Here is a 14,865-nt window from a genome sequence, read left to right on the forward strand (position 1 = left end):
CCCCTGGCTCAAATACAGCAAGGGGTTTCTTGTGGTCTTATCATTCTGTCCTCGAAGTCCCAAGTGTCATTGCAATCCTCAATTCATTTTCTGACACATTTTTCCTCTCGGAGGATCATGCAGCTACACTATTTTTGGCAGCTAGCTGAAAATAACTTCCGCTGGCATCGAGAAGGTAGTGGTAATTTGGAAAATAGAAGGTAGTGGTAATTTGGAAAATTCAGGGGAACTTTAAAAAAGTGATTAAGGGGCTGGAAAGGAACTGAGAATGTTTTCATCTAAAAAGAGGTGGCATGTGCACTTTATTAAAAATAAAGCATGTAAAAAAGGGGGTGACACTTGTTTATCCACAACATAAGAAGTAGTGGGGTTAAACTAGAAAGGGGAAGCTTCCAAACTATAAGGCCTGCTTGTCCGAAGAGCAAGCCATCCAGAAAAAGCTCAAGAAGGATCTGTTAGGAATGAATTCATGTGATTCTGGGATTGCAGCCACAATGAATTTACTGTGCTATTATTCACAATATGTCTAAAAGTATATGTGGAATGAAAGAGTTTTGTAATAGAACCAAAAGTGCACCAAGGGTTCTGGTGTTGACGTAGTTCAATTCACCATTATCACTTCTAGTTCATATTTAAGGTTTATGCATTGGCAAATAAGTTTATAGTAAGCCAGTAAACCAGAGTTAAAAACCATATTTTGAATTTAAAAAATTCCTTCCTGTAGCACCTTAAAGACCAACTAAGTTAGTTCTTGGTATAAGCTTTCATGTGCATGCACACTTCTTCAGATACACTGAAACAGAAGTTGCCAGATCCTTCTATATAGAAGGATCTATAGAAGGATCTGGCAACTTCTGTTTCAGTGTATCTGAAGAAGTGTGCATGCACACGAAAGCTTATACCAAGAACTAACTTAGTTGGTCTTTAAGGTGCTACAGGAAGGAATTTTTTTATTTTGACTATGGCAGACCAACACGGCTACCTATCCATATTTTGAATTGAGCTTGTAAATAATGATTTTACAAATTCTGGTTTGGCATGCTGTCTGAACTGGCAAATAATTGATACAGCAGTTGCTTTGGTTGTTGACCCATAGAGGCACCAGTGACCTCATGAATTTACAATGCTAGGTGCTTACAGGATGGAAAATTAAAGTAGGAATGCAGCTCTAAATCCATGGTTTGTATGCTGGAAGTTCAAAACATAGTTTCAGTTCTATATTATGATTAGCACAAACTATGGTTTGCTATGTCTCAACTGAACTGCTGGTGACTGCGTTTTTATGTATCACAGAAGCAAAATTACCCCGAGCAAACTCAACTTATGCTTTTAGAAGGTATACAAACATGACTAGTTTTGCCTGTATGGGAATGGGCAAGAGAACTTGCATTCCAAGGAAAGCATGAAAAATGGGCACATCATCCACTTTCCATGCAACTGCATGTGCATTTGACCCACAGTTCCTGATCTAAAATTTTTTAAGTGGAACGGATTTCCTTAACTGGAGCAGTATGAGGAGTTGCAGCAGTGTTGAAATTAGACTTACATTGTAGTTTTTCTTCCAATCAGCAAACTTGCTCCTAGCTTCCTTTTCTTATTGGTCAGCTTTCCTTTTCTTTCTTGGACATTTCCCATGAATTCTTGCTTCTCTGTATTTTTGAGAAAGGTCAGAATGTCTTTAACTATGTAATGTAACTAATGTACACCTCATGGCCATATTTGCAAACAGCAGCAGCTTAAGTGTTGCAATTGTATGCTTAATTTACATCTGGGTTTATATAAAAATAATTGTGATAATGTATAATGGCTTTTCTATATCCTGAGGCATCTTAGTCCTCTTGAATTAGAAAGTCATTCTCTGAGAAGACCCATTGAATTTGAGGGATCTCAGTTAATCATGACTTATGTCCATTGAATTCAGTTGGTCTACTCAAGAGTATGATGCAGCTCATTGTTGTCTTCTGCTGATATGACTGTGAAGCTGCCTGACTACCCTTTAGCATAGACAGTCCCACTGAATATATTTGAAGAATAGCTGTCCCATTAATAGATCTTTTGGAAATGCCCTTGTTCAAAATTCAAGAAATTGCAAGCACTCATGTTTCAGTTATGATCATTTAGAGGGATCTTTAAGATATTTGTCAAGATAATTCCTTTAAAAAAAAAATTGAGAGGGATTGGAGTGCCTACCAATCAAAATATCTCAAGCTGAGTCTATATGTGCCTTGCCAGCATCTACTTGTGTTTTCTGGGATTTGTGACCTCATTTGTGACATATCTTCTGTGTCATATAGAATAAAAGCTCACAAAACTCTACAAAGCCCTTAATACTTTTATCCATGGTGTTGAATTCACAATCAGGAAAGCAAAAGGGGGGCCTTTCCCCACAAAAGTATATTCATGGGAATATGGTGCAGCTTCTAATCAATTTTTATGTAAGATTGGCACAGGGTGAAATCTTTAGTGAACTTGAAAATGGAAGAGAGATATTCATCACTTAAGTGTTCATTTGCAAGTCCAGTTCTTAGAATACAGTCATAAGTGTTCTGCATGTATGCTCCTAATGTCTGAGCCAACTGCTTATTTCTACCAGTAGGTATGTGGTCAATATCTCATCTAAGACTACTTTAAGGTTTTTGCAGGAATTGGGACTTCCCTTCCTATTTTTTAATGTTTGGGCCAGTTATGCATTTCATTTTGGTTTAATATTTCATTTATTGAGATCATTTCTGTACTGATTTACATTTTTTGAAGAAAAAAGACTATTGAGAGATTCGCAGCATCTCTCTTAAAGCGTTACAAATATGTTACAAACTATAAGAACAGAATATCATAGCCAATGCTTTTCTGTGCCGCTTTGCTTCTGTAGTTGAAGCACTGTACGTGGGAGATCTACAGTTAATTAAGGAAATAGGGGTGCCCCACAGGTGTCTGGGAAGAGGATGCCCCCAACCTTAATGGCCCGATGGAGACTGGCCAAAGGTGGACATGTGGCCAGCACCTTACCTTGGAGGCAGCAGTGGGCACTGCTGGGGCTACATGGCAGAAAGGCACTGCTTCAGCACCGGGTACTTGGCTCCCAGGCAGGCCTTGCACACAGCAAGCAGAAGAAAGGCCAGCGCAGTGACTGCCTGCCCGGCCTCCCACTAATCTGTCCATTCCTAACAGCAAGGGTTGGTGTCCTGGCTGGCTGGGCTCCTCGCCCATTTGCTTGCTAACTCAGCTGAGGCCACCTCAGCTCCTGGCAACCAGCACCCCTTGGCCAGCCCCAGAGGCACCATTTGCCTGGGGAGGTTGTAATAATAATAATAATAATAATAATAATAATAATAATAATAATAATAATAATAATAATAATAATAATAATAATAATAAAATAGTAGTAGTAGTAGTAATAAATTATTATTATTATATTTATTATTATTATATTTATTATTATTATTATTATTATTATTATTATTATTATTATTATTATTATTATTATTATTAATACCCAGCCCATCTGGCTGGATTTCCCCAGCCACTCTGGGCAGCTTCCAACCAAGTATTAAAACACAGTGGTCTGTTAAACATTAAAAGCTTCCCTAAACAGGGCTGCCTTCAGATGTCTTATAAATGTCATGTAGTTGTTTATCTCTCTGACATCTGGTGGGAGGGCGTTCCACAGGACAGGTGCCACTGCCGAGAAGGCCCTCTGTCTGGTTCCCTATAACTTAGCTTCTCGCAGGGAGGGAACCGCCAGAAGGCCCTTGGCGCTAGACCTCAGTGTCTGGACAGAATGATGGAAGTGGAGACGCTTCTTCAGCTATACTGCACCAGGGCTGCCACAACAGACAGCCACACAAGCCTTTGGGAGGCAGAGATGTGAGAGGGCATAAGGAGGGAGGGGAGGAAAGAGGGAGGCTAGTTAGTTGCCTGCGGCACCCCTGACCACCATTCAAGGCACCCCAGGGTGCCACGGCACACTGGTTAAAAACACACTGAAATAAGCCTTTAATGTGAAGTGAATACACAGTTGCCACTGCTAAAAGAATCGTGGAGTTTGAGGCCAGACCCATCATCGATCTGCTTTCGGTTAGAAACTGGTGGAGTAAAAAAATGCCTTTCTGAAGTGGAACAACCGCACTTTTATACACAACCATGTATAAGAAAACTCTGGTGGCCTGGGTTGTTTGTTTGTTTGTTTGTTTGTTTGTTTGTTTGTTTGTTGCTTGTTTGCCGAAAAGCAGCAGGAGGGAGCAGTTCTCAGCTGAGAAGCAACTGGCAGCAAAAATATAATCAAACCGTCGCTTCCGCTCTGCAAAATCGCTAGCGTCCAGAATTGCTTTTCGGCAAAGGACTGGGCTGTCGTTTCATTCAGTTGCATATCCTGCCTCGTGTGTCTCTGTCTTGTCATTTTGCTCCTGCTTCCTCTTGTTGCATTTCATTCATTCCTTGCTTATTCCCTTTTGGCTCACTTTTCCGTTCCTCACCCTTTCCCAACACTCACTCTCTGCTCATTTTCCTCCCTTCCCCTTGTCTCCTGCTCCTCTCCGTGATGCTTTCTTCAGAATGCTTTCTCTTCTGTCCCAACTGTCATCGCCAACTGCTTCAGAATACACTTGAGTCCAGAGTTCTGCCCTTTCCTGCCTCCCTCCCTCCAACGTGTGAGATAGCCACCTCCCTAAAGGTTCCTTTTGAGTTCAAAAATCGACGGAAGATGTCCTGCTTACTTGTCATTCGCTGTGCTTTCTTATTACTTCCGTTCTGGGAGTTGAACTGAAATACGGCCACTGTGCTGAATTATTATTTTCACTTGAGCTGGAATCACAAGCATAAAAAGTAAAATTTTGCCCTGTCCATTGAACCTGAATCCACTCCCCGTGGAGGACTTAACGGCCTGTCAACCAGATTTTGACCTGCCATGGTGCCACTAAACTCCTGTGAAAAGGATTGGAAAAATTCCAGAAATTGTCAGCTGCCTAAAATGTTGCTTTGGTGCCAAATTTCCATCCTTCAACAGGACTTGTACTTAAAAAAAACCCAACAACAAACTGGAAAGCCTTATTCTGACAACTCAAAATCTGCAGTATTTTATGCCCACTTTTGCAACAGCAAAATTCTGGGATAAGGCAGACTTAATGGTTCTTATTGATATTATTTGAGTCTACCATAAGAGACCCTTGCCTTCATAAGGTAGCCTATATGTTTTGTAATGTGTACCAGTCACTCCTACAGTCTTCAAAATGCCAAATGCTGTGTAGTGGCATGATGGCATTAAGAACACTGAGCCTCCAACAGCTAATTGCATGCATTAATTTAAGAACGGCACTTCCTATATTCAAAGCTATTCATTGCCTGTTGGATTGTTAATAGATTTTGATGAGGCATATAAAGAAATGTCACTGACAAGTTGGAATAAGTTTTCATTAAGCTACATGTTCATATTTCCCACCCCCTTTCATTTTTAAAGAGAAATGCACTGTTATTATTATGTTAAAAAGTATAACTGACTGCAATTAATCACAATAGTTTTACACTTCTGTTGTGGCCAAACTGAATTAACAAGTTCTAAATCTGTCCAGCCCTGTCTTTATTGCCTTTTAGATAGTGCCATCTGATGTAGGGATGGTATTGAATTAAATTATACTCAAAGCAAAAATAAATGCAAATGGGGTTAGGTTTGTTAATTTCAGTTACTCAGTTTCTGAGTACAACTTAGTTGAATGCCACCCTAGGAGACTGGGGTTTTGAATCTCGATACTTAATCCTGCCTGTAGCATACTGGGTGGCCTTTAGGATAATAATAAAAAAGCACCTCCCTGATTGATTTTGTTTTATCTGTAGCACTGAGGTGATCACCCAACCCAAAAAGCACAGTTGAGTTCATGAATATATGCAAACTCTCACAATGGTTATTGCTTTGTGGCCTTCATTTGAAAAATGCATTGCTACAACTACTTTTGGAAGAGAACACCATTTATGTATAGCTAGGTTTTAGGTGATATTTTCAGAGTGAATTATTCATAAAATATCCTGTACTTTTTATTGTATATGTTGGCTTCATAGCTAAAGTTATGGTGTATGATCCGGTTATCTAAAATGGTAAGATCCAGTCACTTAAATTCTTAATGGCACAGACACTTTGTTTACTTAATCCATTTTTAAACCACCCTTCATCAATTAAGTTCCTAAATTCAATAAAACAATAGCATTCAATATCATTGAGTTGGAAGGAACCCAAGGGCCATCTAGTCCAACGCCTTTCAATGCAGGAATCTCATCTAAAGCATCCATGACAGATGGATATTGATACCTTCTATATATCTATATCCATATCCATATCCATATCTATATCTATATCTCTCTCTCTATCTATCTATCTATCTATCTATCTATCTATCTATGAAGCAACTTAAACATAAAATCTACATCACAAAAAACCTTAAGATTAGTTTTGTGGGAGATCCCAGTTCCTCTAGTGAGAATTGTTGCATTCAGTTATTTCAGACTGAGCAGGAACCTAGACGGTTAATCACTGAATTATGAGTGCATCACTAAGAATATTGCCATCTAATGACTATGACTGCAGCTATTGCTAGAGCATGTAACATCTCCAGCAGGCATTGTGCATGGGTTTTGGTTGTCATCGCATGGATTTTGTATTATGAACCAATTCGCAACAGTTGTGGTGCCCGGAACACTCAATGTAGATGATTTTAGGTGATGGACAAAATATGGTCACATTGTGCATTCAGTGAGAATGATGCTGACTGTACACATTGGAGAGGGGAAGGAAATAGTCTTTCTTCTCTCCAGCCTACAGGATTTGCACATTTATTTATTATTACATTTATATCCACCTTGCCTCCATGTGGTTTCTCCCCCTCCCCATTGTATTCTCACAACAACCCAGTGAGGTAGGTCAGGCTGAAAAACAGCTGTTGTCCCAAGGTTGTCCGATGAGCTTTGTGTCCAAGTGGGAATTTCCACTCTGGACTTGCAATTCTTAGTCCAACACTAGTGGTGAAGGGGGGGTCATCTCTGCTGAGAATGTTGCCTGTATCATAATAGCTAACTCTTCACAAATCAAAAGCGCCCATAGAATCTCATTCTTCCTGGATAATTTGTGAGCTGTTTCTTACGTAACACACAGGCATGCAGTGAGAACAGGTAGGGCTAGAAAGAAGAGGCTGAATGAGCTTGTGATTTTGACCCGGGCTGTTTTGCGAAGCCACTTTAAATATTTGCAAAACCCACAACGAAACTATGTGCAGGCCTGCATAGTTTGTGCATAACTCGGCATGTTACAACCAAACTTCATGTTACTATGTACAGATCTTGTAGGGATTTAGGGGATCTTAACAGGACTGGCGCTGCCGACTTTTTGTTTCCTTATTTCCCTAGAAAACCGCTAGGGCTTACACGCTGTAACGGGTGGTACTACATTGTGGTTGCTGAACTTGGAACGTAGGGTGGTGTTAGACAAGGCAGTGGAGCGAATCTGGAAACTGGCAGTGGAAACTGTGTCCAGTTCTGGGCACCACAATTCAAGAAGGACACTGACAAACTGGAACGTGTCCAGAGGAGGGCAACCAAAATGGTCAAAGGCCTGGAAACGATGCCTTATGAGGAACGGCTAAGGGAGCTGGGCATGTTTAGCCTGGAGAAGAGGAGGTTAAGGGGTGATATGATAGCCATGTTCAAGTATATAAAAGGATGTCACATAGAGGAGGGAGAAAGGTTGTTTTCTGCTGCTCCAGAGAAGCGGACACGGAGCAATTGATCCAAACTACAAGAAAGAAGATTCCACCTAAACATTAGGAAGAACTTCCTGACAGTAAGAGCTGTTCAACAGTGGAATTTGCTGCCAAGGAGTGTGGTGGAGTCTCCTACTTTGGAGGTCTTTAAGCAGAGGCTTGACAACCATATGTCAGGAGTGCTCTGATGGTGTTTCCTGCTTGGCAGGGGGTTGGACTTGATGGCCCTTGTGGTCTCTTCCAACTCTATGATTCTATGAATCAGACAGACTTGGAAGAAGTAGCTGGCCTAGCTCACAAGGCTTCCTTTCTGATGTATGGAGGGTGTTAAGAACTGGACACATACAACATCTCTCTGATTTCAGTGGGTGGCTAACCTGTGGCCTTCCAGCTATCGTTGGACTACAACTCCCATCGTCGCTAGCTAGTAGGATCAGTGGGAGTTGTAGTCCCAACAACAGCTGGGGACCAAAGTTTGAGAAACGCTGGCCTAGCTCCACACACCCCAAAGCATTTGCTGATCACTAGTGTCTGTGGTAGGTAGCATAGCATCAGTTCCCCCACCCACTGCTGCCATTAAGGGTCTCCTTGGTTCTTGCTTGGAAGCACAGGCGCCTACTACCCCTGACCATTCAAGCTACTATGGGAACTGCGTCCATAGAGGTGACTCTAAGAAGAGATTTACAACATGAGGAGTTGTGAGAGAAGAGGAAGTACCAGTTGCTGGAACCGCAGGAGGGGGGAGCATTCTCGTGCTCAGGTCCTGCTTGTGCGTTTCCTACCTTGGCCACTGTGGAAACAGGATTCAGGAACGTAGTGTACCTTGATTTCAATAAGGCTTTTGACAAAGTTCCCCATGTCTTGCGGAGAAGCTAGTACAATGTGTGGTCAGACTGCACCTGGAGTACTGTGTCCAGTTCTGGGCACCTCAATTTAAGGAGGGTATTGACAACCTGGAACATGTGCAGAGGAGGGTCTGGAACCAAGCCTTATGAGGAACGGTTGAAGGAGTTGAGTGTGTTTAGCGTGGAAAAGAGGAGACTGAGAGAAGATATGATATCCATGTTCAAATATCTAAAGGGCTGTCACATGGAGGATGGAGCAAGCTTGTTTTCTGCCTCTCCACAGGGGAATAATAATAATAATAATAATAATAATAATAATAATAATAATAATAATAATAATTTATTATTTATACCCCGCCCATCTGGCTGGGCCTCCCCAGCCACTCTGGGCGGCTTCCATAAAAACCAAAAATACAATAAAATATCACCCGTTAAAAACTTCCCTGAACAGGGCTGCCTTAAGATGTCTCCTGAATGTCAGGTAGTTGTTTATCGCTTTGACATCTGCTGGAAGGGCGTTCCACAGGGCGGGCGCCACTACTGAGAAGGCCCTCTGCCTGGTTCCCTGTAGCTTTGCTTCTCGCAATGAGGGAACCGCCAGAAGGCCCTCGGCGCTGGACCTCAGCGTCCGGGCAGAATGATGGGGGTGGAGACGCTCCTTCAGGTATACTGGACCGAGGCCGTTTAGGGCTTTAAAGGTCAGCACCAACACTTTGAATTGTGCTCGGAAACGTACTGGGAGCCAATGCAGGTCTTTCAAGACCGGTGTTATATGGTCTCGGCGGCCGCTCCCAGTCACCAGTCTAGCTGCCGCATTCTGGATTAGTTGTAGTTTCCGAGTCACCTTCAAAGGTAGCCCCACGTAGAGTGCATTGCAGTAGTCCAAGCGGGAGATAACCAGAGCATGCACCACTCTGGCAAGACAGTCCGCAGGCAGATAGGGTCTCAGCCTACGTACCAGATGGAGCTGGTAAACAGCTGCCCTGGACACAGATTTGACCTGTGCCTCCATGGACAGCTGTGAGTCCAAAATGACTCCCAGGCTGCGCACCTGGTCCTTCAGGGGCACAGTTACCCCACTCAGGACCAGGGAATCCTCCACACCTGCCCGCCTCCTGTCCCCCAAAAACAGTACTTCTGTCTTGTCAGGATTCAACCTCAATCTGTTAGCCGCCATCCATCCTCCAACCGCCTCCAGACACTCACACAGGACCTTCACCGCCTTCACTGGTTCTGATTTAAAAGAGAGGTAGAGCTGGGTATCATCCGCATACTGATGAACACCCAGCCCAAACCTCCTGATGATCTCTCCCAGCGGCCGCATGTAGATGTTGAAAAGCATGGGGGAGAGGACAGAACCCTGAGGCACCCCACAAGTGAGAGCCCAGGGGTCTGAACACTCATCCCCCACCACCACTTTCTGAACACGGCCCAGGAGGAAGGAGCGGAACCACTGTATAACAGTGCCCCCAGCTCCCAGCCCCTCAAGACGGTCCAGAAGGATGCTATGGTCGATGGTATCGAACGCCGCTGAGAGATCCAGCAGAACTAGGAAACAGCTCTCAACTTTGTCCCTAGCCCGCCGGAGATCATCAACCAGTGCGACCAAGGCAGTTTCAGTCCCATGATGAGGCCTGAATCCCGATTGGAAGGGATCCAAATGGTCCGCTTCTTCCAGGCGTGCCTGGAGTTGTTCGGCAACCACTCGCTCAATCACCTTGCCCAGGAATGGAAGATTTGAGACTGGGCGATAGTTGGCCATCGTGGCCGCATCTAAAGATGGTTTTTTAAGAAGCGGTTTAATAACCGCCTCTTTCAGCGGGTCTGGGAAGGCTCCCTCACGGAGGGAAGCATTCACCACCCCACGAAGCCCATCGCCCAGTCCTTCCCGGCTAGCTTTTATAAGCCAGGATGGGCAAGGATCCAGGAGACAGGTGGTTGGTTTCACTCGTCCAAGCAGCCTGTCCACATCCTCGGAGGTAACAGATTGGAATTGATCCCACTCAACTTGACTAGACAGAACTCTAGCACTCTCCCGCCCCGGCCCTGCTCCCACGGTGGAGTCTACTTCTTCCCGAATCTGAGCGATTTTATCTGCAAAAAACTTTGCAAAATCATTGCAGGAGAACATGTGGCCCGTACTGGGCCCCGATGTTGCAGGTGGTTCCGCTAAATTGTGAACCACCTGAAAAAGGTCTCCTGCTGCTGTTTTCTGCAGATGCAATAGAGGCGGTGAAGAAATTCTTCTTCGCCGTCGCTATCGCCACTTGGTAGGCTCGACGTTGAGCTCTAACCTGTGTCCGGTCAGATTCGGAATGAGTTATCCGCCACCGGCGCTCTAGCCGTCTCAACGATTGTTTCATTGCCCTCAGATCCGTGGAAAACCACGGGGCTGTCCGGGCTCCATGCAATCGGAGAGGGCGCTTCGGAGCCAAACAGTCAATAGCCCTGGTTAACTCCACATTCCAGCGGGCCACCAGGGAATCAGCTGAAAGGCCATCAACATGGGATAAAGCATCCCCTACCACTCTCTGGAAACCATTTGGATCCATTAAGTGGCGGGGGCGGACCATCCGAATTGGTCCCACCTCCCTGCAGAGGGGATGGGTCGCAGAGAAGTCCAGCTGCACCAGGAAGTGATCTGACCATGGCACTTCTTTCGTTTCGCTTTTACTTAGTGTCAGATCACCAACATCCATAGAGGTAAACACCAGGTCCAAGGCATGTCCACGGCTATGGGTTGGGCCAGACTTATTCAGGGACAGCCCCATGGAGGCCATGCTTTCCACGAAGTCCCGAGCGGCCCCTTGTAAGGTCGTGTCGGCATGGATGTTAAAATCCCCTAGGACGACCAGGCTAGGTGTCTCCAGGAGAACATCCGCCACGACCTGAAGCAGCTCGGGCAGGGAATCCTTGGTGCAGCGGGGAGGTCGGTACACCAAAAGGAATCCTGTACTGCCCCTATTGCCCAACTTCCAGAACATGCACTCAGAAAACTGGGTCTTCCCAATAGGACGCCTGGTGCAAACTAATGACTTCCTAAAAATCACTGCAACCCCCCCTCCCCGCCCACGTGACCTGGGTTGCTGTGCGTAAGAGAAACCTGGTGGACAAGCAGCGGCAAGGACAGGCCCATCTGCTTCATCCAACCAAGTCTCTGTTACACATGCCAGGTCAAACCCTCCATCCATGATCAAGTCATGGATGGCAGTGGTCTTATGAATCATTGACCTGGCATTGCACAGCAACACCTTCAGGTCATGTGGGTATCCCTTGCTGATTCTAGTATCCATCCGGTCAGGACCAGACCCGGAGGCAGGGATAGTCCTCAGACAACGACTAAACCTGCCTCCTCTGTAATGACATGGTCTGGTCTTAGCGTAACTCCTCCTCCTACCCGTGATCACTGAGATCGGTTGTCCCAGTGCATCCCCCCCTGTGGAACATGCCCCAGCCATTTTGTGAGCTGGGGCCCACTCCCCGGCAGCCCTGAACCCTCCCCCTAAAAACAAAATAACACCTTAAACAAACAAAACCAATAAAACAATACAAACAAAAAATGTAAAAATTACAAAAACATCAAAATAAAAAAATAATAATTCCCCACGCCCAACCAAACATCAATCCCACCCCCACCCCCCACATACAAAAAATCCAGAGAAAATTTTTAAAAACATTTTAAAAACACTCTGTGCCCCTCCGGCAATAACAACTGTCCTAGTGAGGCCTGTCAGGCCCCGCCCTGGGCCAGGTGGTAAGTGGCAGGAAGGAGCAGGGCCCTCAGGCACTCACTCAGGGAGTCTTCCTGGGCAGCAGGCCGCAAGCAGCACGCAGTCCTTATGAGGCTTCAGGCCCCGCCCCAGGCCAGATGGTAAGTGGCAGGAAGGAGCAGGGCCCTCAAGCACTCACTCAGGGAGTCTTCCCTCGCAGCAGGCCGCAAGCAGCACGCAGTCCTTGTGAGGCCCCAGGCCCCGCCCCAGGCCAGATGGTAAGTGGCAAGAGCAGGGCCCTCAAGCACTCACTCAGGGAGTCTTCCTGGGCAGCAGGCAGCAAGCAGCACGCAGTCCTTGTGAGGCTTCAGGCCCCGCCCCAAGCCAGATGGTAAGTGGCAAAAGCAGGGCCCTCAAGCACTCACTCAGGGAGTCTTCCTGGGCAGCAGGCAGCAAGCAGCACACAGTCCTTGTGAGGCCCCAGGCCCCGCCCCAGGCCAGATGGTAAGTGGCAAGAGCAGGGCCCTCAAGCACTCACTCAGGGAGTCTTCCTGGGCAGCAGGCAGCAAGCAGCACGCAGTCCTTATGAGGCCCCAGGCCCCGCCCCAGGCCAGATGGTAAGTGGCAAGAGCAGGGCCCTCAAGCACTCACTCAGGGAGTCTTCCTGGGCAGCAGGCAGCAAGCAGCACGCAGTCCTTATGAGGCCCCAGGCCAGATGGTAAGTGGCAAGAGCAGGGCCCTCAAGCACTCACTCAGGGAGTCTTCCTGGGCAGCAGGCCGCAAGCAGCACGCAGTCCTTGTGAGGCCCCAGGCCCCGCCCCAGGCCAGATGGTAAGTGGCAAGAGCAGGGCCCTCAAGCACTCACTCAGGGAGTCTTCCTGGGCAGCAGGCCGCAAGCAGCACACAGTCCTTATGAGGCCCCAGGCCCCGCCCCAGGCCAGATGGTAAGTGGCAGGAAGGAGCAGGGCCCTCAAGCACTCACTCAGGGAGTCTTCCTGGGCAGCAGGCAGCAAGCAGCACACAGTCCTTATGAGGCCCCAGGCCCCGCCCCAGGCCAGATGGTAAGTGGCAAGAGCAGGGCCCTCAAGCACTCACTCAGGGATAATAATAAATTTTATTTATATCCCGCCCTCCCCAGCCGAAGCCAGGTAGAACCTAAACCAATGGATTCAAGTAAAAAGAAAGGAAATCCGGACTAAATATCAGTAACATTCTGATTGTAAGAGCTATTCAGTGGTGGATGTAGTATCCGGAAGTGCATGGTGGCAGAAGAAGAGGGTAGGTCATCTCCTCCAGGGTCTCCTTATGAACCTCTTCCCATCTGCATCTGATCCCTGTTGAAGGCAGAGAACACTAGATGGACTCTCTGTATGATCTAGCAAGCATTTACCATAGCAGCACTCACAATATTGATTCTGATTATCCAGTCAGGATGCTCCACAACGTCTTGCAAAGCAAAGCCGTTATCTAGATGCGATGTGTTCTTGTGTAATTTAAAAATTTCAGAATTGGCCGCAGATTTTTCTCTTGCAATTGAATCCTATTCTCAAGGTCCTGCTCTCGGCTGAACAGTAATACTGTTTGTACACAACGTGATGAGGACTCGAGAACAGTTTGTGCTGATCTTTACCTGAGAGCAGCTACCATGTCCCTCACATTCACAGTCTTATGTTAGCAGGAACTGTGTACGGTTGTTGTTTTTCCAGGTCCCAGGCATTGTTTCAAAGGAGGATATTTTTCAAGGCTTGTCAGGACCTCCAGCACACGAAGCAAAACGTAGTTAAGCTTGCATTGACCCAAGCAGACCTGGGTGGAGGGTTTCCATAGTTCTGTCAAGTTTCAACAAAACACAAACCTGCCTTCTCGCCTCTGCATCTCCACAGGGAACTTGCACACAGCAACAGAAGCTACACTTTCCAGTTTCTCCACGTCCCTCCTCTTCCAGTAACCCTGTCGTTGCAAAAGCAACCAGCACGACAATTTCAGAATTCCAAAGTGGCCTAAGCGAAATGTGAAACTTGCAGTAGTCAATGTACAACGAGTTCCTCCCTCGTGTAACGTCAGGAATAAAAAGCTTGCCTACTAGGGAACAGACATTAGGGGCCACCTCAAACTCATTTGGAACTATCTCCTGAACAGATAATATGGAAAAATTGCAGACCCTTCCAAGGGTCCCTATTTTCCAGGGACAGTCCTAGATTTACAGAACCTGTCCGTCCCGGTTTCTGATTTGATCCCGGAATGCCCTGCTTCTCCTTAGGATGTCCATATTTTCATCCAAGAAGAAATGTTGGAGGGTGTGGAATAGGATGTCCTTATTTTCATCGGGTAACTGCTGGAGGGTAAAGGTAAAGGGACCCCTGACCATTAGGTCTAGTCGTGACCGACTCTGGGGTTGCGGCACTCATCTCGCTTTATTGGCCGAGGGAGCCGGCGTACAGCTTCCGGGTCATGTGGCCAGCATAACTAAGCCGCTTCTGGCGAACCAGAGCAGCACACAGAAACGCCGTTTACCTTCCTGCTTGAGCGGTACCTATTTATCTACTTGCACTTTGACGTGCTTATGAACTG

The 14,865-nt window shown here is 46.1% G+C and overlaps 1 protein-coding gene across 4 annotated transcripts in view; it reads right to left on the bottom strand.

Annotated features, from left to right (window-relative positions):
- Nucleotides 1-4,605, bottom strand: part of PPP2R5E (protein phosphatase 2 regulatory subunit B'epsilon) — an 87,846-nt gene extending 83,241 nt beyond the window's left edge. For 2 of the 4 annotated variants that reach the window (XM_081192853.1, XM_081192851.1), the window contains exons 1-2: nucleotides 4,490-4,605; nucleotides 1,547-1,649 (exon numbers count right to left, since the gene is read on the bottom strand). In XM_081192853.1, the coding sequence (XP_081048979.1) occupies nucleotides 1,547-1,635 (89 nt within the window). In that variant the 5' untranslated portion in view covers nucleotides 1,636-1,649; nucleotides 4,490-4,605. Of the gene's footprint in view, nucleotides 1-1,546; nucleotides 1,650-4,373; nucleotides 4,466-4,489 lie in introns of those variants that run through there. The other 2 variants (XM_081192855.1, XM_081192852.1) reach the window with 2 other exon arrangements.
- Nucleotides 4,606-14,865: the final 10,260 nt, after the last annotated feature.

Source organism: Podarcis bocagei (assembly GCF_964188305.1).
Source record: "Podarcis bocagei genome assembly, chromosome: 1".
In the NCBI taxonomy this organism is placed as follows: domain Eukaryota; kingdom Metazoa; phylum Chordata; class Lepidosauria; order Squamata; family Lacertidae; genus Podarcis; species Podarcis bocagei.